This window comes from Kogia breviceps, chromosome 1, assembly GCF_026419965.1.
Source record: "Kogia breviceps isolate mKogBre1 chromosome 1, mKogBre1 haplotype 1, whole genome shotgun sequence".
NCBI lineage: Eukaryota > Metazoa > Chordata > Mammalia > Artiodactyla > Physeteridae > Kogia > Kogia breviceps.
Window position 1 is genome coordinate 46276923 of NC_081310.1, and position 24287 is coordinate 46301209.

At 40.9% G+C, this 24287-nt stretch overlaps 1 protein-coding gene across 2 annotated transcripts in view; it reads right to left on the minus strand.

Moving 5' to 3' along the window:
- The window catches only part of PAPPA2 (pappalysin 2), a 328458-nt gene that overhangs the window by 84241 nt on the left and 219930 nt on the right, over positions 1-24287 (minus strand). For both annotated transcript variants that reach the window (XM_067031083.1, XM_059051959.2), the window contains exons 17-19: positions 3780-3948; positions 2244-2379; positions 45-154 (exon numbers count right to left, since the gene is read on the minus strand). In XM_067031083.1, coding sequence (XP_066887184.1) covers positions 45-154; positions 2244-2379; positions 3780-3948 — 415 coding nt within the window. The remainder of the gene's footprint in view (positions 1-44; positions 155-2243; positions 2380-3779; positions 3949-24287) is intronic.

Sequence of the window (24287 nt, forward strand, 5' to 3'; positions counted from 1 at the left end):
AGCAGTCTTACATCCTCGGCACATAAAAATGATCCTTTCCTCACCTGGACTTTGACAGGTTCCATCCAGTGCTCCAGAGTGTCAGCAGTGACGTTCTCAGGAAGGATTACGGGATCGCTAGGGGGGATTATACACGATGGGGAACACACTGCACCTGAAGGAACAGAAATTTACAAAAGAGACTTGAACTTCCCACATCTCAGACTTTTACATCTTGGAATCATTAGCTTTGATTTTTCTTTCTTTTTTTTAATTGTTTTTTTTCTTTTCTGCTCACTTCTTTTTAAAATAAATAAATAAATAAATTTATGTTTTTGTCTGCGCTGGGTCTTCGTTGCTGCACACGGGCTTTCTCTAGTTGCGGCGAGTGGGAGCTACTCTTCACTGCGGTCCTCGGGCTTCTCATTGCGGTGGCTTCTCTTGCTGTGGAGCATGGGCTCTAGGCACGTGGGCTTCAGCAGTTGTGGCTCGCGGGCTCTAGAGCACAGGCTCAGTAGTTTGTGGCGCACGGGCTTAGTTGCTCCGCGGCATGTGGGATCTTCCCAGACCAGGGCTCGAACCCATGTCCCCTGCATTGGCAGGCAGATTCTTAACCACTGTGCCACTAGAGAAGTACAAAAACAATTGCTTTCTACGTTGTAGGTCACCTCATTAACATGGTCATAGGCAGGGTCGATACTCATCTACTCTGTACCTGTAGGGATATTCCTACACTAACTAGTAAAGAGCCACTTCCCCAAGTTAGCTCCCTTGGCCCAAGTGCCCTTTCTCCTTCTAGTCCAATATACCCCTCCTCTGGAATCCCTGAGTCTCTGTATGACTTAGCAATAAAAGATTTAATTCCTGGTCTCGTAGACCTCCAATACCCCACTCCAGGACTCTGGCCAGCCAAAGTCTACCCGGATTGGTTGATGCCTTTTAAGTACTTCTAATACCATTCCTGCTCATATGATTTCCTGGAAGCTTATGATTGCAACATCTACTACCTAAGAACTTTACTAGCTGGGTAAAAAATGGCCCAGAAATCATGAAGGTGGATTTACAATGCCCGCTAGACTGAAGATCATTACACAGGCAGCCAAGAAACCTATGTGATAAAAAGAGGAAACGGGGAAATCAGAAGCAGAGATTTTGGTCATGTGTTGGCCTTTTAAAGAAAAATCTTGCTTTATTTCTTTGTATGTGGTGTCTTAAGTATCTTCTAAAATTCTATTCAAAGAAGGCAGACTCTCAGGGTCCTCTATTTCCTCATCTAAAGATCTTGATGATCTCCAAGTTTCTTTTCAGCTCACACTTACCTCTATTAATGTTTTTTGCTGACTTGTATAATAACTCAAAGAGTTACATGACTCTTAAGGACTCTATATACGTGTGTGTGTGACATATTAATGAAAAATTAGAGGGTGGGGAGATAAGAATTTTCTCATGAGACACCACACAAGAGGCATGGTCTCAGCATTCTGCTACTCCTTGCCTGACCTTAAGATTTCTCAGTGCAAAGAGCAACTTGAAGATGGTAAAGAACCTTCTCAGAAACTAACAAGCTTTCTCATTAACTCAAATTATACCTACTGGCATTACAAACGTTAGAATGACTTGGAAAATTACTCCTTGCTTGTACAATTCAAAACTTCAGGTTAATCTCACAGAGTTTTCCACAAACAGCATCTCTTTTCTATGATGCTTAAGTCCAGCCAGAGCAAATTTAAGTCAACTTGACTTTCAATCGGCCCTGGCCACAGAGACTTTTAATTTCAATGACCGCATTAAGAAGTTACCCCTAGGTTGTGGAGCCTAATCCCCTTACAGAAGGAATGGCTTCTGAGTCGGCAAGCAAAGGCAATTTCAAATTGTTCCTTTCAGGGACTCTCTGCTCCAGTAACAACGGCAGAGAGAAAGGAGGAGGCGCCCAGCACATGCGTGGTGTGCATCTACGCATTTCCACCTTTCCTCTTAGGACTACTACTCCTGCCACAAATCAATCCACTTTTCAGCCTGCTGCGAAGTGGGTAACGTGACCAGACACTATGCAAATGGCTCAGCAGTAGCAACAACATTTCACATGAGTGGAGGAATAAAAAAAACACAAATTTGTCATAAATTTCATTTTTACTGAAGCAGCTAAGAGTCAACTTGATTTTTTATCCACTCCTCAGGGAGAACAATGAATCTGATTCAAGATCCAGCCAGTCCTAGTTAAGGATTACTTGAGAGCAGAAGTCAGCATCCCTTCCCAAACATACCAATCCTGTATCCCTGCTCACACTTGTACTCCACAAAATTCAGCTCCGAGGTGGGTGGTGGGCACTCCCCTTGCAGGTTCTCACATAACTTGAACTCCTTGGTCCACAGTCCCTCCTTCGTGCAGAGGATGGGAAGCTAGAATATCAAAAGTCAAACACATGTACCTTATTGTTTTGCTAACTTCTTTTAGAGTGGGGGAAAAGGTGATCTGATTAAATGGTAGTGTTTTCCAACTTCTAGAACCTGGACTAAGAGACAATATTGAGATAATAAACCACGTTGTTTCTGACCACCGCCTCCCCCCCCCAAAAAAAAAGTCAAGACAAGTTTTTGCTGTTTTGATGTGAAGGAATCATGAACAATTTTGTCATTAATAAAATTCATTAACAATGTGTTTTCCTTTGGATGTAAGGATACAGTGAGCTATCAACAGTAGCTCATGTATTCTGAGATAGTTTTTGGAATTTTTTTCCCCGATGGTGTTGTTTTGCATTGATCCATTCATACTATCCCACGGATGCTGCTTGTGGCAACTGTCAGATTTTTTTCAATATGAGTTTGAGCCCGTAAAAGTAATTCACAATTTTTCTGGAGGTGCTTTTTACCTTTCTGCTTGAATGGACACATCATAGATGTTTTGATCTCACCAAAGTTCTAGTCCCTTTCTCCACATGTATGCTGGTTTGTGTAACTTTTGGTTTCACATCCCCAGCAATCACAAAGTATACTATAGGCAGAACACAGAGAGTAGCACTAACTCACAAACCCCAAGAAAGTAAGATTTTAGAATTACAATAACTCTCCCTTCATCTGGCCAACTCTTTGACTCCTTAAACAATCAGTGCAAACAGAGGTATTGATTTCTAAGGTGTCTCATTTCATGCAGTATTCTTTTCAAATCTGTCCTGCAGTGTTTACCTTGGAGTACTGGACACTGAGATAAAGGCATGTTCCAGGAGAGCAGTCAAGATCATTGATCTTTGCCTAGGAAGTCTGCTTAACTTCCTGTCTCGTGTATGTGTGTGGTACTTGCAAAGATTCTAAAATAAAATTGATTTTAGTCACATAATCATGATAAGACTGTGGTTTTTGCTTGAGACTTCTTCCGCCAAAATCCTAGGGAGGATAATAGTCAAACAGCGCATTCGGCTTTGCCTTTGCTGAGGAATTCGTGTTTCTGTTCAGGACTCTGTTCTATTAAAAAGTGTAATACCAGCATTTCTAGCCAAGTTAGATCAGAGGAAATCACATTGCCAAATCAGAATCCCAGCATTTTTGCAATTTACTCAGGTACCCAACCCATCAGGTTGTTCTTCTTATCCAAGAGGAAGTTCTGAAGTCAGGAGAGAATATTCCAAAAACGTGGTCTCTTCTGAATTCCCTATCAAATAATATCAACACCCCTGGTTAGAATCCCAGCTTGGTAAGGCCCTGCCTGTTGCAATTCATTTAGATCATTTCTACAGAACATTCTTGGATTGGTCACCAAGACTAGAGCACAGCCTGATCCAAAATAAAGTTCAAGTCATCCTTACCCTTTTACTTTCCTCGTTACAGTTGAGCACACACTGGCTGTCGAGCTCAAAGCCATTGGTGCATTCATACATGCCTTCAAAGACAGGAGAGGGGGGCTCACACACCACTGGGACGCAGCTGCCTTGCTCCCAGATTCCATCTTCCAGGCACTGGATCTTCAGGAACTTGCTGATAAGATATAAAGCAAAATAGCCCATCAAAATCCCTCAAGAGGTTGTGGGAGAAGACTGGACCCTCAGTAACATGGGCTAAGGATTAGCAAATAGACAGGGGCAGTTGGGTCTCATTAGCCAAATGTCATACCTCTCTAGTCTAATTTCTAAGTCATGGAAGTAAAAATAGTAATGTGCACGTAATAGCAGTGATCACATTAGCTGTTATATAGTAATATTTTGTATATTACTCTCCAGAGAGTTTTTATAACAATCAGAGCAGCATCTAGACTTTTTCAGTTGGGTTTTCATTAAGCTCTTCATCTTGGAGCAGTCTCACACCCAAGTGCACTTGGAAATACCTGGTAGGATGGAGTACAGAAATGATTATCACACACTCAGGGGACTATCCAGAAGTCATCTGAGGATCATCATTGTTAATATGGTTATGTAGTCAATGAAGCTGCCAATATTTATTGGTTCTCCAAAGAGGGGAGAAGATACAGCAGTAGGGGTCTTCTTAAAACAGAGGCTCTTACTCTGAACTTCAGAAGGTCAAGAGCCTCACTGGAAATTACTATGGCCATTTTGTTTGCTTACAAGTCCATTTTTTTCTTGGAAAGCATTCATAGCTTTCGTGAGATTCTCTGAGTAGACATGACTCAACAGTGTCCTGGAAGAACAGCCTTTCCTTCGCATGCACAGATGTGGCCTCCAACCAAGGAGACTGCATTTGTGGTGGACAGTAGTCAACAGAATTAGGTTTTGCTGCTGCAAACTCCATCCCATTCCCCTTCTAACTCACTGCCAAACTGAAGGTGCTGTCCATTTTGCTGTTTTAATGTATCCACTTCTGATTCAGAACATAAGATAAGCTTGTGAGTCTAAATAAGAAATAATCCTTTGACCCCTGATTCAACCACATGGTGGCCTTAAATTTTTATTTTCCAGTATCACGATGTTCTTTTTAAATTTAAATATGCCCACCATCTACACACGTTTAATGGACTGTCATACTGTTTTTATGCAATGACCCCTGCATGCTTCTCCAGTATTCTAATATTATACTAGTACAACATTTATCACATTATCTTATACATGTGTACACGTCTGCCTTTCCCACTAGGTTGGAAGCTGCCTGAAGGCAAGGATTGTGTTTTATTCTTGCTTTTAATTCCCAAGAACTAAAAAAAAATCTGTCTTATATTAGGCATTAATCAAATATTTGCCAAATTGAATTATTTAACCAAAATTCACAGTGTGTTAGGCACACTGCATAGCACATTACATATTTTAACAAAGTGAACCATCAGAATATCCCTAATGAAGTAGTATTATCATTCCCATTTTATAGATAAACATACTCAGAAATGTTAAATAATTTGACCAAGATCCTACAGCAGAGAATGCAGTTGATTTCAAAAAATTTAAATAAATTTTAATAGTTTAACATATTTTAACAGTATCCACTTAGATATTTGTGAAGGAGTGCTTAACTTATTATTAAATGGTTATTTAGATCATACCTTTATTACCAGTAATATTTTAGGATAGAAATCTGATTTTATGACTGGAATTCTTTAGCATCATAGTTTATGTGGACATATATCTGCTATCTGTTAATAATAAATATTATTTTTGAGCTGTATTTCAGGTGTTTGGAAAGACACCTACATACATTATTTCACTGAATCCCCCAAACAGCATTTAAAGGTAAATATTATTTTCCACATTTCAGAGAAGGAAACCGAGCCTGAGAGATTTAAAGCTAGCTCAAAGATCCACAGTAAAAGCCACAGAGAGGACTTGGACCCAGGTCATCCTGCTGCCGAAGCCTGTGGTCCTTCCTGGGTCAGGTTCAGCTGCACCTCTTATGCTATACAATCCACTTTGAATATCAGTAATGTCTCTATCCTACTGAACAGCCCTTTATCCAGATGCCACATTTATAAGTGTGACCAAAAAAAGAAGATTCATTTGAAATTTTTGCATTGAGTACTAAATTATGTATAGAAAACTGCACAACTCAGTATATAGCTCAAGAAATTTTTACATGTGAATACACCTGGGTGATCACCACTCAGACCAAGGTACAGAGAATTTCCAGCCCCCCTAGAAATTCCTCTTCCCAGTTGAACCTTCCCACACCCCTGCAACCCACACTCTTCTGACTTTCATCAGCTTAGATTCATTTTGCCTGTTCTTAAACTTTATATAAATGAAATCACACACTGTGTACTCTTTAGTATAAGGCTTCTTTCCCTAAAGGAAGATGACATTTTATTTATTTATTTATTTATTTATTTATTTAATATCTTTATTGGAGTATAATTGTTTTACAATGGTGTGTTAGTTTCTGCCATATAACAAAGAGAACCAGCTATATGTATACATATATCCCCATATCCCCTCCCTCTTGCGTCTCCCTCCCACCCTCCCTAACCCACCCCTCTAGGTGGTCACAGAGCACTGAGCTGATCTCCCTGTGCTATGCAGCTGCTTCCCACTAGCTATCTATTTTACATTTGGTAGTGTATATACGTCCATGCTACTCTCTCATTTCGCCCCAGCCTACCCTTCCCCCTCCCCGTGTCCTCAAGTCCATGCTCTGAGTCTGCATCTTTATTCCTGGAAGATGACATTTAAAAATGTCTTCTCCAATCGATTTTCAAGGAAGCGTATGCAGTTCTTTTTACTATAGCGAAGCTCATCTTTTGTCCCTCTCCTAGGCTGGACAGTCTACCCTTTTTTCACACTACAGAGTTTATATTCTCCCAGGGACTCTCTCCTTTCTATCACCTCCCACAGATGAAATCCTTCCCTACCTCTGCTGAACTGTCATTCCCCAGCTGGAGAGAGCAGGCAATACCACTGACACCAGGGGAGAGGCAGGGCTGTAAACCTTGCATGTCAGCATGGTCATAAAGGAAAACCCTTGCTTGGCCAGGACAACAATATTTTGACTTCATGTGGTATTTTTCTCTGAATTGGTTGGAACACTTCAGCCATGGAAACAGTCCTCCCTTTTCTTGCCCAGAGTGGAGAGCCATTCAAGAATGCCGATTTCATATATTTCCTTGCCAGTTTAATAACCTCAGGGATGAGGGTAGAGATCAAACTTGGCTGGGGAAGAGTGAGTTGGCTGTTGCGGGTGGTACCCAGGTAATGTGACAGGCCCTGCACTGCAACTCACCAGTCATACCAGTGATAAGGGAGGGAGAGGCTGTAAGGTGGCAAGGGAAGCAACACAGTTCACATGGGTGCCCCTGGACCCCAGAGGAGGCACTACAGAAAGGAGTGGGGAGAGGCTGGGAGAGAGTGCTGATTCCCTAGGAAATCCTGTTTCCTTCCTGCAGGGGTTCCTATTCCCCCTCAACCTCACAGATTCTCCTTACAGTTTCATCTCCCTTATACAGGGGCTGTCTTCTGCATGTCAATCAGATGACACAGTTCAGGCCCAACCCTTAGACTTCTCGCAAAGCATTTGATAGGTCAGTGTCACTGGCTCCGTGTCAATGCCTGTCTATACTCACTTAGGAAATGACTCTTGAGATCATATGGTATGGAGCTTGGCACTTGAGTGCCATGGGCTCATTCTGGCCTTTGTTCAAAAAGGGACTGAGATTGTAGTAGGAATTCAAGGTGTCCTGCATTCCTCCCAGCTCCAGGAAATTTGGTTTCCATGTCGGGCCCTTGAAGGGGACTGAAGCCTATAGCAATGGCAGAACTTTAACCCCCAGTGGTACCAAAACTCCTTCTGCATTTCTTCTAGTTTGGTGATCTTGAGGAGTAACCTCTGACCCTTATAAAATCATTAATGAAAACATTGGTTTATTCAGAATGGTCCAACTCCTTCGCATAAAGCGTATGAGTCAAAAGCTAAGAGACACTTTTTTTTTTTTTTTTGCGGTACGCGGCCCTCTCACTGTTGTGGCCTCTCCCTTTGCGGAGCACAGACTCCGGACGCACAGGATCAGCGGCCATGGCTCACTGGCCCAGCCGCTCTGCGGCATGTGGGGTCTTCCCGGACCGGGGCACGAACCCATGTCCCCTGCATCAGCAGGTGGACTCTCAACCACTGTGCCACCAGGGAAGCCCCTAAGAGACACTTTTAAAGTCATGAAGTGAATAGGTTTGCATTTCAAAGAATGATGGCATTGTATATTAGACCAAGCACACAGGCAGGCCCTCACCAGGACAGAGATTCCAAGATTTTTCTGATAGTCCAGTGCAAGTGCCTTTCACTTGAAATATTCTATTTATGGACTATCAGCTCCCTGCATTTTCTTTATCCCAGGGGAGCAAGAGAGGCTAAAATATCTCATTTTACAGGCAGGAAACTGCACATTAATAACTATGAGGTGACTTGCTCAGTGTCACAGAGCAAGCAAGTCAAAGGCAAAAGCAAGAATAGAACTCAGAGTTTTGAAATCATAACATAACACCCCAACATGGTGTTGGAAACACCAACAATGGTTTCCAAATGACATTTGTAGACCAGCCCCATCAAAATCATGCAGGAACTGTATAAAAAACTAGATTGCCTAAATCTCTTGGAACTGCCCTCACATTCTATATTTGTAAATTTGTCAGCAGTCTTAAAATGTAGCCAGGTTGGCAAACTACTAAAATCTATGCTACTTTCCTATGCTAGTAAAAATAAACCATAGGTGTAGAAATCAGAGAGCAAAATCACCCACCTAACAACACCGGCCAAAAGGCTGGATGCTTAGCAAAGACCAAACATGACAGTTACAGCCAGACAACTTACTCTGTAAGTGGTACCATGAGGGTTTGGGGGTAGGGGAAGGTTTGTATTTATTTTCCCTCTAACTACTCCAGAGAAATCACCACAATTTCCAAGTTAGAAGATGCTTTTTCCAATTTCCAGAACTTGTGGTATCCACCTAGTGCCGAAAATCCAGCTGTGCTCTTTCTGCTTCTTACATCATTGCCAGAAATAAAGATCTTGTAATCAAAACTTGGCTGAAAGTTTGATTGATGTTGCTTGAGGCACACATGAGTCTACCCCATCCTTCTATCACCACTGCAGGGTTTTCAAAAGTAATATTTATTTTCCATTGGAGAAAATAAAAGTATGATTGTTGAGTCCAAGGGAATTATCATGTCTTTACTGATCAAGGGCATCTGGTGTCTCCAATGAGTCGTCCCTCATGAGTAATAATAATAATAACAGAAAAACAATAAAATATTGAGCACTGAAATGCTAGGCATTGTACAGAAGGATATATATCTATATCATTTTACCCTCAAAACCATCTTGTATGATTACGGGAGTTCTTGACTCCCTTCTCTCCACACATGCTCTTCTGTAATCATCCCCAGATCAGCAAATGATACCACCATCTACACTGTTGCCCAAATTTGAAACTTAGGAGACATCCTTGATTCTACTCTTTGTCTCAGTCTTACCTTTTCCCCAAGTGAGTAGGATTTTTTCAATCCATCAGTAGGTCTTCTTAGTTTTACCTCCCAAATATCTCCAGCATCTGTTCCCATATCTCTTGCATCTCCACTGCCATGAGCACTAGCCCACGTTCCCATCTCTCAGCTCCTTACTGGAGACTTCACTTCTCCTCTGGGCCCTTTCCTACCTAGTCTGCAAACATCAGTCAGAGGGATATTTTGTAAAAACAAATAAATAAATTAGAACATGTCATTTGCCTGCTGAGGACATTTCAATTGCTTCCTGTTGCATGAAAAATAAAATCCAAACTTTCTCACTCACGAGGTCCCGCATGAGTTGGCCACACTTTCTCTGACCTCATCCTACATCCCATTCATCTTACTTAGTGTGCTTTGTCCACACCGGACCTAGAATCCCGAGCACAACTCAAGCTCTTTCCTGCCAAAGGAAGTTGGTACCATTCTCTCTGCTTGTGATGCTTTTCTTTTTTGTTCTTTTCCTGGCTGGCTCTTCTTCTTATCTAAGGATAATTTTTGCCACCCAAGAGCATCCTTATTTTATACCTCTAATGTTTTTGGTTTTTAATTAAAGCACCTGTGTATTTTTGCATAGAATACATACTCTGTAATTATTTTGTGTGTTGCCTGACTCGCCCACTGGGATGCGAGCTTGGTGAGGGCAAGACCTTATTTTCTATTATATCCCCAGTGCTCAGCATAATGTCTGGTACAGAACAGGTGCCAATAAACGTTGGTTCAATGAATGTATAGATGTTTATTTTATAGATGAACTACGTAGGTTTCGAAAAGTAAAAGAACTTGTCTGAGGTTACCTAATGGCAGAGCAGAGATCAGTACAGGCATACCTGTTTCCTTGTGCTTTGCTTTACTGCACTTCACAGGTAATTGCACCTTTTACAAATTGAAGGTTTGTGGCAACCCTGTGTTGTCAGATGATGGGTAGCATTTTTTAGCAATAAAGTATTTTAAAATTATGTACATTGTTTTTAAAGACATAATACTATTGTACACTTATAGACTACAGTGTAGTGTAAACATAACTTTTATGCACACTGGGAAACCAAAAAATATTCGTGTCACTTGCTTTATCGTGATATTCGCTTTATTGCCGTGGTCTGGAACCAAATCCCCAGTATTTCCGAGGGATGCCTGTACCGTGATCTGTCTGATGCCAATCCCTAAGTCACAATCTGGAAGCACTAGTGTTACTAGAAATGGAGCTGCAGATAAATTACTTCCCTTTACTTTGTGCCTTTGTACAGAGTATCTCAAAGTCTCACCACACAGAATATCCCTAAAGAGGAAAGGTAAGGACAAGGAGTGACTGCATTACTATTTCCATTATGTAGGTTAGGAAATGAAAGCATTAATAGGCTAAGTGTTTTGCTGGGCACGTGGTCAGTGTCTGAAGTGAAACTAGAAAGCTTCTTCACTCAGAACATTCTAGGCCCTTACTGCTTACAAGGTGCTTCCCAGAGCAGTGGCACTGATACCACCTGGGAGCTTAGAAATGCAGAATCCCAGGCTCCCACCCAGACAGACTCAATCAGAATCTGCATTTTAACAAGATCCCCAAGTGACTCCTATGCACATTAAAGTTTAGGAAGTAGTTTTCTAGACCATTTTAAAAGACACGGTCCTCTACTCCACCCCAGACAGAACCATCAGTGCTTCCAAACTCCAGGCCAGCTTTCCTCTTAACAAACTGCAGACCTGGTTTCTCAAGCCAACATCCTAAATGGAGAGCAGCAGACTTCAGGCATAGCTAGTCCACAGCCGAGCACAGTTGTTCTACCCTCGCTCACACCAGGCCTCCGGAGGGCCATCCCCAGTCCACTTGACTGGGCAGGAAGTAGTAATCAGCAGGACCATCCCACCGGACACATGGGCTTTGACCTTTCATTTTCCCCTGACTCATAAAAATGCTTATAACTTACAGAGCTCCTCTTCCATGTAACATAGAGCCTCTCTGTCAGAATGAGCAACCTGCTAACCCCTGAAAGCATGTGGTCAATTCTACTTCAAAGCTCCACCCCTCACTTCCATCTTTGATCTTCCTGCTGCTAACTCTTCGGTCTCCAAATTGGCAGATGCGATAATGCCCTGGCCCTAAGTGTGAACCCCTACCTCAAGTTTGGGCCCACTTCTTCATCTCTCATTGCCTAAACTGTCCAACCCTCAGCCTCTCTCACTTCAACAGGCCCCATTTAAACTCTTTTCTACCAGTCTCTTGGCCCCTCTCATGCATTCTTCACAGAGCTGACAGAGCTATCTTCCTACTAAATCTGCTCAGGTTACCTCCAGACCTAAAAACATCCTGAGGTTCCTCCAATGCCTGCAATTTAAACCTTCACATTATTCTGCATAATTCTACATCTATTCCCTTCAGGGTGTGTTTGAGGAGCTGGTGATTACACTGAAATGCAGGGGTGAACTGGGTCTAAAACATGGAAACCTTAAATAGGAATCTCTTGCTTTCATTATCTTTCATCATTCAGTTACAGCATACCTTGGAGATATTGTGGGTTTAGTTCCAGACCACCGCAATAAAGTGAATATCACAATAAAACAAGTCATAGGCATTTTTTGGTGTCCCAGTGCATGTAAAAGTTATGTTTACACTATACTGTGGTCTATTAAGTGTGCAATAGCTTTTATGTCTAAAAAATGTACATGTATTAATTTAAAAATACTTTAGTGCTAAAAAAAATGCTAACCATCGTCTGAGCCTTCAGTGAATCATAATCTTTTGCTGGTGGAGGAGATGAAATATTGTGAGAATTACCAAAATGTGATGCAGAGACACAAAATGAACAAATGCTGTTGGAAAAACAGCACCGATAAACTTGCTCGATGCGGGGCTACCACAAACCTTAAATTTGTAAAAAATGCAGTATCTGCAAAGCATAATAAAGCAAAGAGCAATAAAATGAGGTATGCCTGTATTTGTCCATTCATATGTTCAGTCAACAGATATTCATTAAGCACCTAGTATGTACCCATACATTTCATTAGGTCTTGCTGTTGTAGAAACAAATATTAATACAATAATAAGGCCACAAGACTAACCTGTGGGAACCCAAAGAGGGACATAAGGAAGGCTATCAGGAAAGGAACACTTAAAGATGGGTTTGTTAGAGAAGGAGAAGGACCTGCCAGGCAGAAGGGGCAGTGCATGCAAGAACCAGTGGTGTGAAAGGCAGTGTGTTTTTTTGTTTGTTTGTTTGTTTGTTTGCGGTACGTGGGCCTCTCACTGTTGTGACCTCTCCTGTTGCGGAGCACAGGCTCCGGACGCGCAGGCTCAGCGGCCATGGCTCACGGGCCCAGCCACTCTGCGGCATGTGGGATCTTCCCGGACCGGGGCACGAACCCGTGTCCCCTGCATTGGCAGGTGGACTCTCAACCACTGCGCCACCAGGGAAGCCCGGCAGTGTGTATTTGAAGCCTCAGTCTAAAGTTTAAATGGAAAAAAACAGGCCTATATGTGGCCCCTGTGGGGGAAAAGAGCCTGGGTGGGACAAAAGTCTGGCAGAAAAGGGCCACAAATTGTATGAATTCCATTTCAGAGGGTAGGATCTCTCATTTGTAAGGAATCCTTTGGCTATCTTCATAAAGTTTCTAGTTGAAGAATTCTTCTTCTAGATGTTGTTATATTCCTGTTCCTGGTCAGTCCAACTCACAGGTCTCATGAAAAGTACTCACAGGATGTCCACACATTCACACCCGCACCTGGGAATTCACAAATCCGTCCCTGCACATCATTGTTGCTCTTCCAGAAAGCAAAGCTCTTTACGTGGCTCCTTGTCCAGAAGTCACAGCAGTGATAAGACCTGAATCCACTGAAGAGTTATCAGAACTCCTGGCAAGTTGTGACCTACATAATGACTTCAGAATTTACACAGGTGAACCCTGCATTTGCCTCATCCCTCTGATGTGGGCTGGAAAGGCTGATTAACATTCTCTTTGCCAGTTTTCCCTGAATGAAGAGGAAGAGTCGGAGGTCACAGTGAACTTCAGCAGGTTGTTAGTGGCTTCACTGGGTAATTCCCATCAGGAAGATGGTGTGCAAAGTGGTTAAGAGCAGATGACTTGGAATCAGGAGACTAATGCTCAAACTCCAGCTGGGGCTCTTCATATGTCTCTGACTTTTAATAAGTCACCTAATCTTTCTTCTCTCAGTTTTCCTATCTGAAAAATGGGGATAATAATAGCTTCCTTACAGGGTCCTTGGAAGATTTTATAAGTTAGTGTATATGAAGCATGTAGTACAATGACTGGTACATACAATGTTCAATAAGCCATGGAAGTTATTAGCTCTGATGACCAAAATCACTCTCTCTCTCTCTTTCTCTCCCTCTGTGTTCCGTGTGTGTGTGTGTGTGTGTGTGTGTGTGTGTGTGTGTGTGTATGTGCACATGCACGTGCATGTATAAGAGATACAAGTGTGGAATGTTAGCATTCTACTCAGTCTTTCCACCCTACTTAATTCTTCAGATTTTTGTCCCACCCAGAATCTTTCAGGAGACAGTTCATAAATTAGCTGGGCCTGACCTGACCTTATTACTAAAGAAAAAAGGCAAGCTTACAATCAAAATGTTCACCCAGTATGCTGAAGAAGGGCTTAGAGGGAGCCTGAGACAGGATGGGGTAGGAAAAAGGAAGTGTAGAAAGGGCATCAGGGAGAGGAAGTGTGAGTTGAAGAACCTAATGGCTTATATATAACAACCCAGCACTTACTTATGCTAGATTTTAAAAATTATTTTTCCTGATTAATAGAGAAATCAGTGGTCAATATAATATCAGAAGAGAAAGGACAGTTTTACAACAAGACACTCCCTAGCCTGGGATTGAAGGTCACACGGAAATTTATAAGTTCATCAAATGCTCTGTTCAAAGTGAAGGCTGTATGCCAATCACCAGAGCCTGTGAAGCCTGCAGCAGCGAGCTGGCCTGTGCCCAGGTGTGTGTGTGAGTGTCCAAGGCTTGGAGCAGAGATTTAGTCACTTTCATGCCAAAAGAGGCTGTAATAAATGAGCCTAAATCTCACGATATCCTACAATGGCAAGAGAATTGAGGACTCCAAGGATAAACTTCGAATGTATTTACTATAAACACTAATTATAAAGCCAGACAATGTCTTAATGGAAAGAAAACAAATTTCTATTTCTCACAGATGCATGAGTGTACATAAAGATTACAGTGTGTCCCTTAATTGCCAAATCAGAGCTAACCTGTGTGTCTCGATATATATAGGTTTAGCATCTAGTCATGTATGAATATGCACAGTGTTATGACACAGAACTTAAAAATTAGGTATATTATTTTACTGAATTTTTAAAATTACAAATCCAGGGTACTTGAGGAGTTTTAGCATTTGCCTCAACTGCATATTTCATTTCATTAGCCAAGTCTTTCTTTCCTTTCTTATGGTAGGGTAAAATCAGTTGAACCTCAGAGAATCAAGCTATGGTTCAAAAAGATCAAAAGAGACTAAAAATTTAGGTAATGTCTCCAGGACATGCCCTTCCCTTCTCCTCCAAGACCAGTCTGACTGTATTTGCCCACCCTAAGTTTTGAATTATGTCCAGGTCTATCTGGCTGATGATTTAATTTCCATTTCTTTTTCTCCACATCCCCCTTTTTCCTTTTCACGGTCCACTTGAAGCCACTGTAGTATTTGGATAACTCACACTGGGATGAGATGAAACATTCAGAGGGGGTTCTGACTGGTGGAGGGAAGTACATGTATTTTTTTTTTTTTAATTTAATGAACTTTCTTTTTTTGTTCTTTATTGAAATCTTATTTATTTATTTATTTTTGGCTGTGTTGGGTCTTCGTTTCTGTGCGAGGGCTTTCTCTAGTTGTGGCAAGCGGGGGCCACTCTTCATCGCGGTGCACGGGCCTCTCACTGTTGCGGTCTCTCCCGTTGCGGAGCACAGGCTCCAGACGCGCAGGCTCAGTAGTTGTGGCGCACGGGCCTAGTTGCTCCGCGGCATGTGGGATCTTCCCAGACCAGGGCTCGAACCCGTGTCCCCTGCATTAGCAGGCAGATTCTCAGCCACTGCACCACCAGGGAAGCCCTGAACTTTCTCTTTTGATGTGTGTGTTTTCTTTATAGACAGGGGAAATGCACTCCCCTACCGCCCTGGTAACTGAAGACCTATACTTCCCACTTGGAATGCCACCTTCAGTCTTTCTGGCCTCTGTGTTGTTTTTTTGGAGCAAAGGAACCGACCACAGGATGGGAAACAACAGCCCCTGATAAAAATGTAGCTGAATATATTCCTTGCTAAAGAAGAAGATTAGCTGTTAAACACACCAAAAGCAACAGTCATTTTACAAGGAGTATTAACCTGCTGGAAATGATGATGATGGTGATGATGATAAACAGCAGCTACTTCTGACTTGAAGTTTGATCTAAGAACTGTGCTCAGTTCTTTATATCTACTGTCTCATTTATCCTTAAAAAAATCTGTAAGTATCCCTCTTTCCTATTATCCATCTGGTAAATAAAAATAGTCATGTTCAATAGAGATCAGTAACCCGAAAGGTCAAAGAGCTAATAAATAGCAGAGTTGGGATGTAAATTTATATCTCACTAACGCCAGAACCTGCGTAATTAACCACTAAGCAAAGAGATAAATCTTGGACAAAGGAAAGACTTCCTAGAAAGCTGACTAAATGGTCTTCTTCAGACATTTTAGAGAAGCGCTTAATCTTTAAACTCAATTCTAAAAATCCTTAAAAATGTACCCAATATTCTGTCTTCAAGAAAGGTCTAGATCTAATCCTCTTGGGGGTGAGTGGAGAACAATTCACCAAAACCCATCAAGAGGAAGAAATAAAACCTTGGCTATTCATTTGGATCAGAAGCTCTCCAAGTATTACCTACTAAGTATTGTCTACTAAGATCTTGTCTGTGTAGTGTTTGTGTTTATAATATATTGCTGCTTCTTTTTTTTCCTGGTGGCAATAAATTTCATGTATCACTTCTCTCAGTGGTGTTATACCAAAGTGTTAAATCTCCTCATTGATTCTGTTGAGATAGAAAATAAAATATAGACTTTTAGAGCTGGAAGTCACTCAAGATTTTCCATTATTTTTCAGAGGTGGAAAAAGAGGCTCAGAGAAATGTAGTAATCTACCTGTGATCAAAAGCCTTATTAGCCAAGAGCATGGGCTTTGGAGTTAGAATGGTTTTAGCACCATATATTGGCTAAGTGATCATGGGATGACTACTTAACAATACTCTGAGTCTCAGTTTCCTTATCTGGAAGAGGGGATAATAAAATACTTAAATGTATTATTATTATTATTATATATTATATATATTATATTATATTATTATAATATAGTAATATTATGTTATTATTATATTATATATTATATCATTAATATATCAATAATATTATATTATATATTATATTATTATAATATAGTAATATTATATTATTATATTATAAATATATCAATAATATATTATATATTATATTATTATATTATATCATTATATATTACCATCTCATATTATTCTACATTATACTATTATTTTATCATATAATAAAATTTATCAATATCATAAGAAATAAATGGGGTAATGTATGTAAAGTTCTTCACACACACAGCACATAGTGATGAATCATCATTATCATCATCATCATCATCGACCCAACAGAACAGAGTTGAGACCTTATGTGTTTTAACTCTCTGCCACACTAAACAGCCTTCCTATGTGTACAGAGATGGGTCAAGTACACACATCTAGCTACAAAGCCCTCTCGCACCCTCCCCCCCAGATCAGATCAGACAAACCGCACTGAAGGGTTTTACCAACCAAACATTTGTCAAACAATAAATAGGCACAATGTGAGGCCTATTTACAATATTGCAGTCTGAACCTATATCTGTGTTTCTAGAACTTAAATAGATTTATGTTCTTTGGAAAAGTGACCCTCAGAAGGATGGCTATTTACAGTTACTCTTAAAAAGGTATTACTACTACAGTACCTTTCAGATGGCGTCTTGATGAATGACTAACTTAGAGGGAGAGGCTGTCTAAGTAAAGTTAGAAGGTTGGGATAATTTATCATTTAAATTAATTATGAGCCCTAACGAGGTTAGCCTAACCTTCACACATAAAGATAACACCTAATGAGGAAAAGGTAACCACGGGAGTGAAAGACAAGGGAGAATATAACACGGTCTTTTTGATAAAATATAAGTCATACACACTTATTTTAGCTCCCTGGGAAGTCAGGTTAATGAAACATTAACCTGATTAATGTGATTAATGATGACGTATATGTGGAAGTAAATTGCATGGAAGGAAAAGAAAGGTGTGTGTGTATTATAAAATATGAATAAGAAAGAACTCCCGAAACTATCTAAACATGGCAATTTCTTTGAAGTTACCATTGTTTGTATTTTCTCTGTTAACTCCAAAAATAAATAAACCTCAAAGAGACACATGAAATCTGGCATGCAAAAGTGTTGTTATAGTAATTTTGAGAAAAGAAAACGTTACTCTGGATAGTTTTCGGACGGTCAAAATCCCATGACTGATATTGTTCTTACACAAAGAAAGGTTTGTGCTTCTAGATTGTGCTTCTTGATTTTGGCTGCACATTGGAGTGACTTGGGGAGTTTTGCAAAAGACTAATGCCTGGGTGCCACTTCCAGAGATTCTGATGTAAGTGGTTTGGGGTTTGAGCTGGGCATTAATATATCTGAACTCTCCCCAGGTGATGCTAATGTACAGCCTGGTAGGTATGAGAACCACTGTTCTGGTGAGCTTGTTGAGAGGGAGAGGTCTAATCCTTTTTCTGTTACCACCAACTTGTACAGTTTGCCAATCAAGCTTAAATGTCAGTTGAATAAATGAAATTAAAACTGTCTCTGGAGAATGACCAATCCTTATATGTTGCTAAGACAATTGCTAGAAGAAAAATAGAGATAATATTTTTAAGGGTTCCTTCCACTCTAAAGCACTTGAAATAGAAATTTCCGTACCCTCATAAGAAAAAAAAAAACCACCCTCTTTCCTGCACCATTTTTAGCATCAAATTTAACATTAAAATCCTATCATGAATTTTCTAATAATTCAGTCTTTTCATCCATTTAGAAACTATCTATTAAGTACCTACCAATAAATGTAGAAGCCACTGGGCACATGATGCTAAACAAACATCCATGGTCTATTGGACAGGTAATCGAACCATTTCTACTCAGTGAGATAAATGATGTTGTCAGGGAAGTTTTCTGTGCAGTGGGAAACCATGGGAGGGACACTTCCTACAGACTGGGGAGATCTGGGGGGCTTCCTAGACAAAAATCACACTTATGCTAAACAACAGGGGACTAGGAGTTAGCCAAGCAAAAGGCCACTGTCGGGGAGAGTTCTGGCCAGAAGGAATAGCATGTTTGTAGGCCCAGAGGCATGCTAGCCATGGTGTATATAAAGAAGTAAAAGAAGTCCAGAGCATTAGAGCCTACAGTATAGAAGGTGTTGTGTGTTACAGTTGGAGGGAAGTGATCTCTCAGGAGGACAGTCAGTGATGAAGCCAGGTAAGCCAGGCCCAGCTAGATCATGCAAGACCTTGAAAATATTTTAAGTTTAAGCTTTTTTATTTTCTTAGATGAAATAGCAGAAAGGCTGGTCATTTAGTTTTATGCAGGGGAATACTATAACTGGATTTGAGTGTTTTGAAGATCATTGTTGCTGCAAAGTAGTGAATGTATTGAAGGGGGAAAGACTGGAGTTAGAAAGATCAGTTCAGAAGTGAAAAAGGATAGTGATCTGTCATAGAGAAATGGCAGCAGGGATGAGGAGAAATGGCCATACCTAGGAGTCAGTAAGATGATGACACTCAATGGAAGTTGATGACTGAGGGTGAAGGACATTCGAAAGTCTCAGGTTATGTGCAGGTCCCTGACCTGCCCAACCACATGAAACACAGAAGGATGTGCAGATTTGAAAGAGATTATAATAGGCTCTGTATTATATAGTAAGAGTTTGAAAGGCAGATCGGATTTCCCAAGTGGCTATATCTGTAGGCTGTTGTCCTAATGGGTCTTATGGTCCTTACGGGAAGAGACTAGATAGCAGGTGTGGTTTTAGGAATCATCAGCATGTGGAAGGTAGTCGAGGCTATGGGGTAAATGATCTTCAGCCCAGACAAGTGTGCAGATCAAGAGAGAAGAATGAGCACAGAGACATCAATATTGAAGAAATGGGCAGAGGAGAAAAAGCCAGACGAGGAAATTGAGAAGGGACAGAGAAGAAGCAGGAAAATCAAGGGAGTGAGATAGAGCAGAATCAAGGAAAAAGTCTCAAGGAGGGTCTAGCCAACCACGTTGTAGTGAAGAGCCAGACTCCACCTTTGAGGTTTGACTCTGATGGCTTTCAAGCCCCATCATTATCCCACATCTGAGCAAGCCTGTAAGAAAGCCTGGGTGCTTCCTCTTTGGGCTTCAGCAGAAAGTTCAAACCATGCCAGGTCCTGTTCACATGCACAAACCGTCCCCCAGGCCTCACCCCCTAACCACCATACAACTCCAGACCAGTCTCCCTTCCCTGATCGCTCAAGCCATTTGAAAACCAACTTGGAATTTTCCCCTTCTCTCCCCTGAAAGCCTCATTATGTGAGTAATAAACCTTTTCATACTCTCTTGGTCAATGTGTGGCATCATTACTTTCAACATCCAAACCAGACTTGGGTGGGAGGGTCCATCCTATCTCACAGGGTGACCGTGACATAAGCCAACTATTCTCACATAACATAAGGTCTAAAAAGAGACCCTGCATTTGACAGCAGTGGGGTCCATGGAAGGCTCAGCCTTAGTGGAGAGATGGGAATAAAACCTGAGTGTCAAAGTGTGAAGGAGGGAGAAGATGGCAAGATGGAGACAGTGAATACAAACAACTCTTTCACCAAGTTTCACTGTAAAAGGGAGGGGGGAAGCTGTGGTAGCTGGCGGGGGGGCATGGAGTTAATAAAAGGCTCTGCTTGTTTGAATTTTAACATAGGAGAGACCTGAGCATAATTAAAGAGAAGTAACCAGGCGAGAGGAAGGAAGAGGCTTCACATGTAGGAAAGAGGAAGGTAAAGTGATTGAGAGAAATTCTCTAGGAGGGGTACAGGATCCAGAGCAAAGGTGGAGGAGTTCATAATTCATTTTATTTTAAAAAAATTTTTAAATTTATTATAAAATATGATTATTTATTAAAAGAATCCCAAAATAGAAGACAAAAAAATCTCCCTGAGTCACACCTCTTGCCCAGAGTATTGACACTTTGGTGTTTTTTTTCTAGTTTAAAAAAAAAAAAAAGAGAGTTTTTTTTTTTTTTTTTAACTGAAGTATAGTTGATTTACAATGTTGGGTTAGTTTCAGGTGTATAGCACAGTGATTCAGTTATACATATACATATAATACATAAAGAATATATATATATATTCTTTTTCAGATTCTTTTCCCTTATAGGTTATTATGAAATATTGAGTGCAGTTCCCTGTGCTGTACAGTAGGTCCTTGTTGGTCATAATTCACTTTAGACAGTGAGAAGGGGGAGAACATGTTTGGAGGTGTCAATTAGCTTGCACAGTGAGGTGATCTGCCGGAATAGGGAAGAGGTGTTACTGGAGGAGAGGAGGTCTGAAATGGCCTTCAAGAACAGAGACAGTGTTTGTCTTCAAAACACAGAAGGGTCTGGACACAGGATGGAAGGGTCACGTCCCTGTCTTACTGTCATCTTGGAGTGTTGGTCTCTGCTTGATTTGCCTACTTTGAAAGTCTGTCTAGTTTTCTTTTATCACTCTCTGCCTCCACAAATTGGCTATGATCTCCTCTTTCTAGCTCACTTCATTATTTTTTTAAACTGTTTATTCATTTATCTCATTATAAAGTCTAGAAAGCTTAGCAAATATAAACAAGCAGAAAAAGAAAAGTTATATTCCCTATAAACCTACTACCTAGACATTACGACTATTAATATTATAATCACTTCTAGCTTCTGAAGAAGAATGATAAAAACATACCTTTAATATGGAAAATAAGGATTGTGTCATTTATAATAATTATGTTCTGCTTTTATCCACTTATTGTATTGTGAATGTTCTCTCATGTCTTTAATATTCTTCTAAACATCTTTAATGGTGACAGGTTATTTCATGATATGCCCGTATAATTGTATGGCTGTACTATATAATGGGCATTCATTTTGCTTCATTGAATTTTTTGTTACTCTCCTTCTCAATTTTTCCCTCTGGAGAATCCATACAGTTTGGGTGATACTGACTCTACCCATGACTTCAAGGCCAGAGTCCTTGACCCAGGCCAAAGCCATTGCATTTCCTTGTCTTCAGGAACTAGAGTCAGTGTGAGCAGTGTCACCTTCAGATCCCAGGAAGAAGGGGCAAGGGATCCAGGGGCCAGGAGAAAGGGCCTACCTGTAGTCCATGTCCTCTCCTATGCTCCACTGTAAGGAGAAATAATGTCCACGAAAGAGGGAGCATGGAGGCTGTGTGCTCCTGAGGCCAGAGCCCAGGTCTTACTGATATCTTCACTCCTAACCCCGAAGCTGGCATAAAGCACCCACGTGAAGAAGTGCCAACTGCAGCTGTGCCCTCTCTGCATCCACAAGTGCAATGGGACAAAGCTTAAACAGGTTGGATAGAAGAGAAAAGTCAGATGCAGCATTTATCTTTTTTCTCTTGAAACAATATTCAACAGACTTGAGAAGAAGCAGGAAGCCAATGTAGTTGGCTGATATTTTGGTAGTTGTTTCCTTCTTTTAAAAAGAAATGAACAAAAAGTAATTTCTAGCATATGTATTGAACTTCATAGTTTATAAAACGCCTTCAGTACATTACCTGCTTTGGGCCTCAAAACAATACTCTTGGGTAAAAATCATTACTACTCCTCACACATCAAGGAGGCAAAAACCGAGACACGTGGATGTGAAATAACATTGTTCAGGGTCATGCAAAGAACAAGTGGCAAATTTGACCATCTAGGAGGTTTTTCCACTACTCAGAGAACTGCAGAAGACTAGCATGTGCCCACTCTGTCTGGGTTAATCTCCCTGCTAACTTCTCTCAACTTCTTCTCCCCCTGCCTGCATGTCCTAGAAAGAATTTGAGGACTCCATCTGTACAACTCTGGGCTCCAAGCAAGGAACAAGGATGACATAGTTCGTTGGGTAAACACAAGAAGCAAGTGACAGTGATTTACTCCTGACTTGCAAACTTCTGATTACCAGTCCACTGCTGGCTATGTAAACAGGTGTAAACTAAGATTAAAACCAGTTTATGCAGTGCAGTAAATAATTTAATCTCTCCTCAGCATGGTGCTTGTGAATGTAAATGTTTAAGCCCAAACCGATGCTGACGCTGTGATGCAAGCTTCCAGTTTCTCAACCAGAAAAGAAAGCTGTGCCAGCAAATGGCCCTTGTGGGCCCCTGCTGGGGAAGGGAAGCTGGTGGAGTCAGATATGCAGATGCAGCAGAAAGCCCATGGTCATGGAGGAAGCCTCACTGTTCCCAAGGCAAAGCCCAGCCATGGCCCCAGGGGAGCTAGGAATAATGCCTCCACCTCGAATTCCTCCGGGTCCCGAGCTTTTCTCTCTCCCTCTAGTCTTCATTGCATTGTTCTGCAGACACCTGAGTTGGCTCAGGTGTGTGAAAAGGGAGGCAAGAAGAGAAGAAAAAAAGCAAGAAAACAGCAGCCTTCAGGCTGGCTGTAATGCCATTCTCACTGGAAGATGACCTGGGTACTCACTACCCGTCAATGCATGCTGATGCAAATTGATCTAGACCCTATGACCATCACATGCAAATGTGTTTTCAGCTGTCAAAAACTGTTGACTATACCTGCTAGAGTCACTGAACCAGAATGCTGCTTCCTATGAATTTTTCATCAGTATTTATTCATGTTCTAATTAGCCAGGCTCTTGCCTCAGGCTGAGATCTTGAGGAGGGGACTTCCCTCTCCCCCTCCCAAATATGATCTTGGGCTTTCTTGGGAGTGAAAGGCTCCGGGCAAAGCCGGACTCAATCCATCCCATATTGAGATGGCTGGATGTTGACTAGAGAAGGGAGAAGGGCAAATTGGAGCCAGAAAGTAAGCTTCCTATTTCTCTTTTGCTCCCTTAGAGAATTCTAGCTTACAATCAAAGTTGGTATCTCCTGGAATCACTGGTAATGCCATGGCTGGGATTATGTTAGTTCAAAAAAAAAGTCTTTAAAAAAAATACCTACTATGATCAGATTTTGAACTAAATCCTGGGTAAGAAATAAATCTGATTTTCTCCTTTACATAATTTTTGGTAGGAAAATAATAGTTACTATTTACTGAGTACAAGGAGTTTCTCCTTCTGAAAGCTTTTTGCTTGTTCTGTTTGTTCGGAAAATGTTTCTTTTTCTGAAACCATTTATTGAGCATTTAGCACAAACCAGGCACTGGGCTGAATATGTATTACCTTGTTTAATCCTCAACTGAGCACTCTGGTGAGGGCATTATCCCCAGCTTACAAAGAAGAGACCCAAAGAGTTAAGTAACTTGCCTGAGGTTACTAAGCTAATAAAATGGAGAACAACTGGGATTTGAACCCCAGCATGACTTTCTTTAAAACCCTTCCTCTTAAATTATGCAGTAAGCTTTTGTTCTTTCTGATCCACCATGCATTCAGAAGAAAGGCTCTCTTGGTTTCCGGATCTAGGAGTGTATACACACAAAGTCCAGGAAAAAGAAAGCAGAGAGACTATAATTACAATATTAATAGCTAATATGTATTGAGTTTTATGCTTTAAAAATAAATTTACTGACTCATGTTTTAGATATACTAATTTATTTAGTTCCTACATTATTATTATTATTATTATTATCCTCATTTTACAGATGAGGATGAA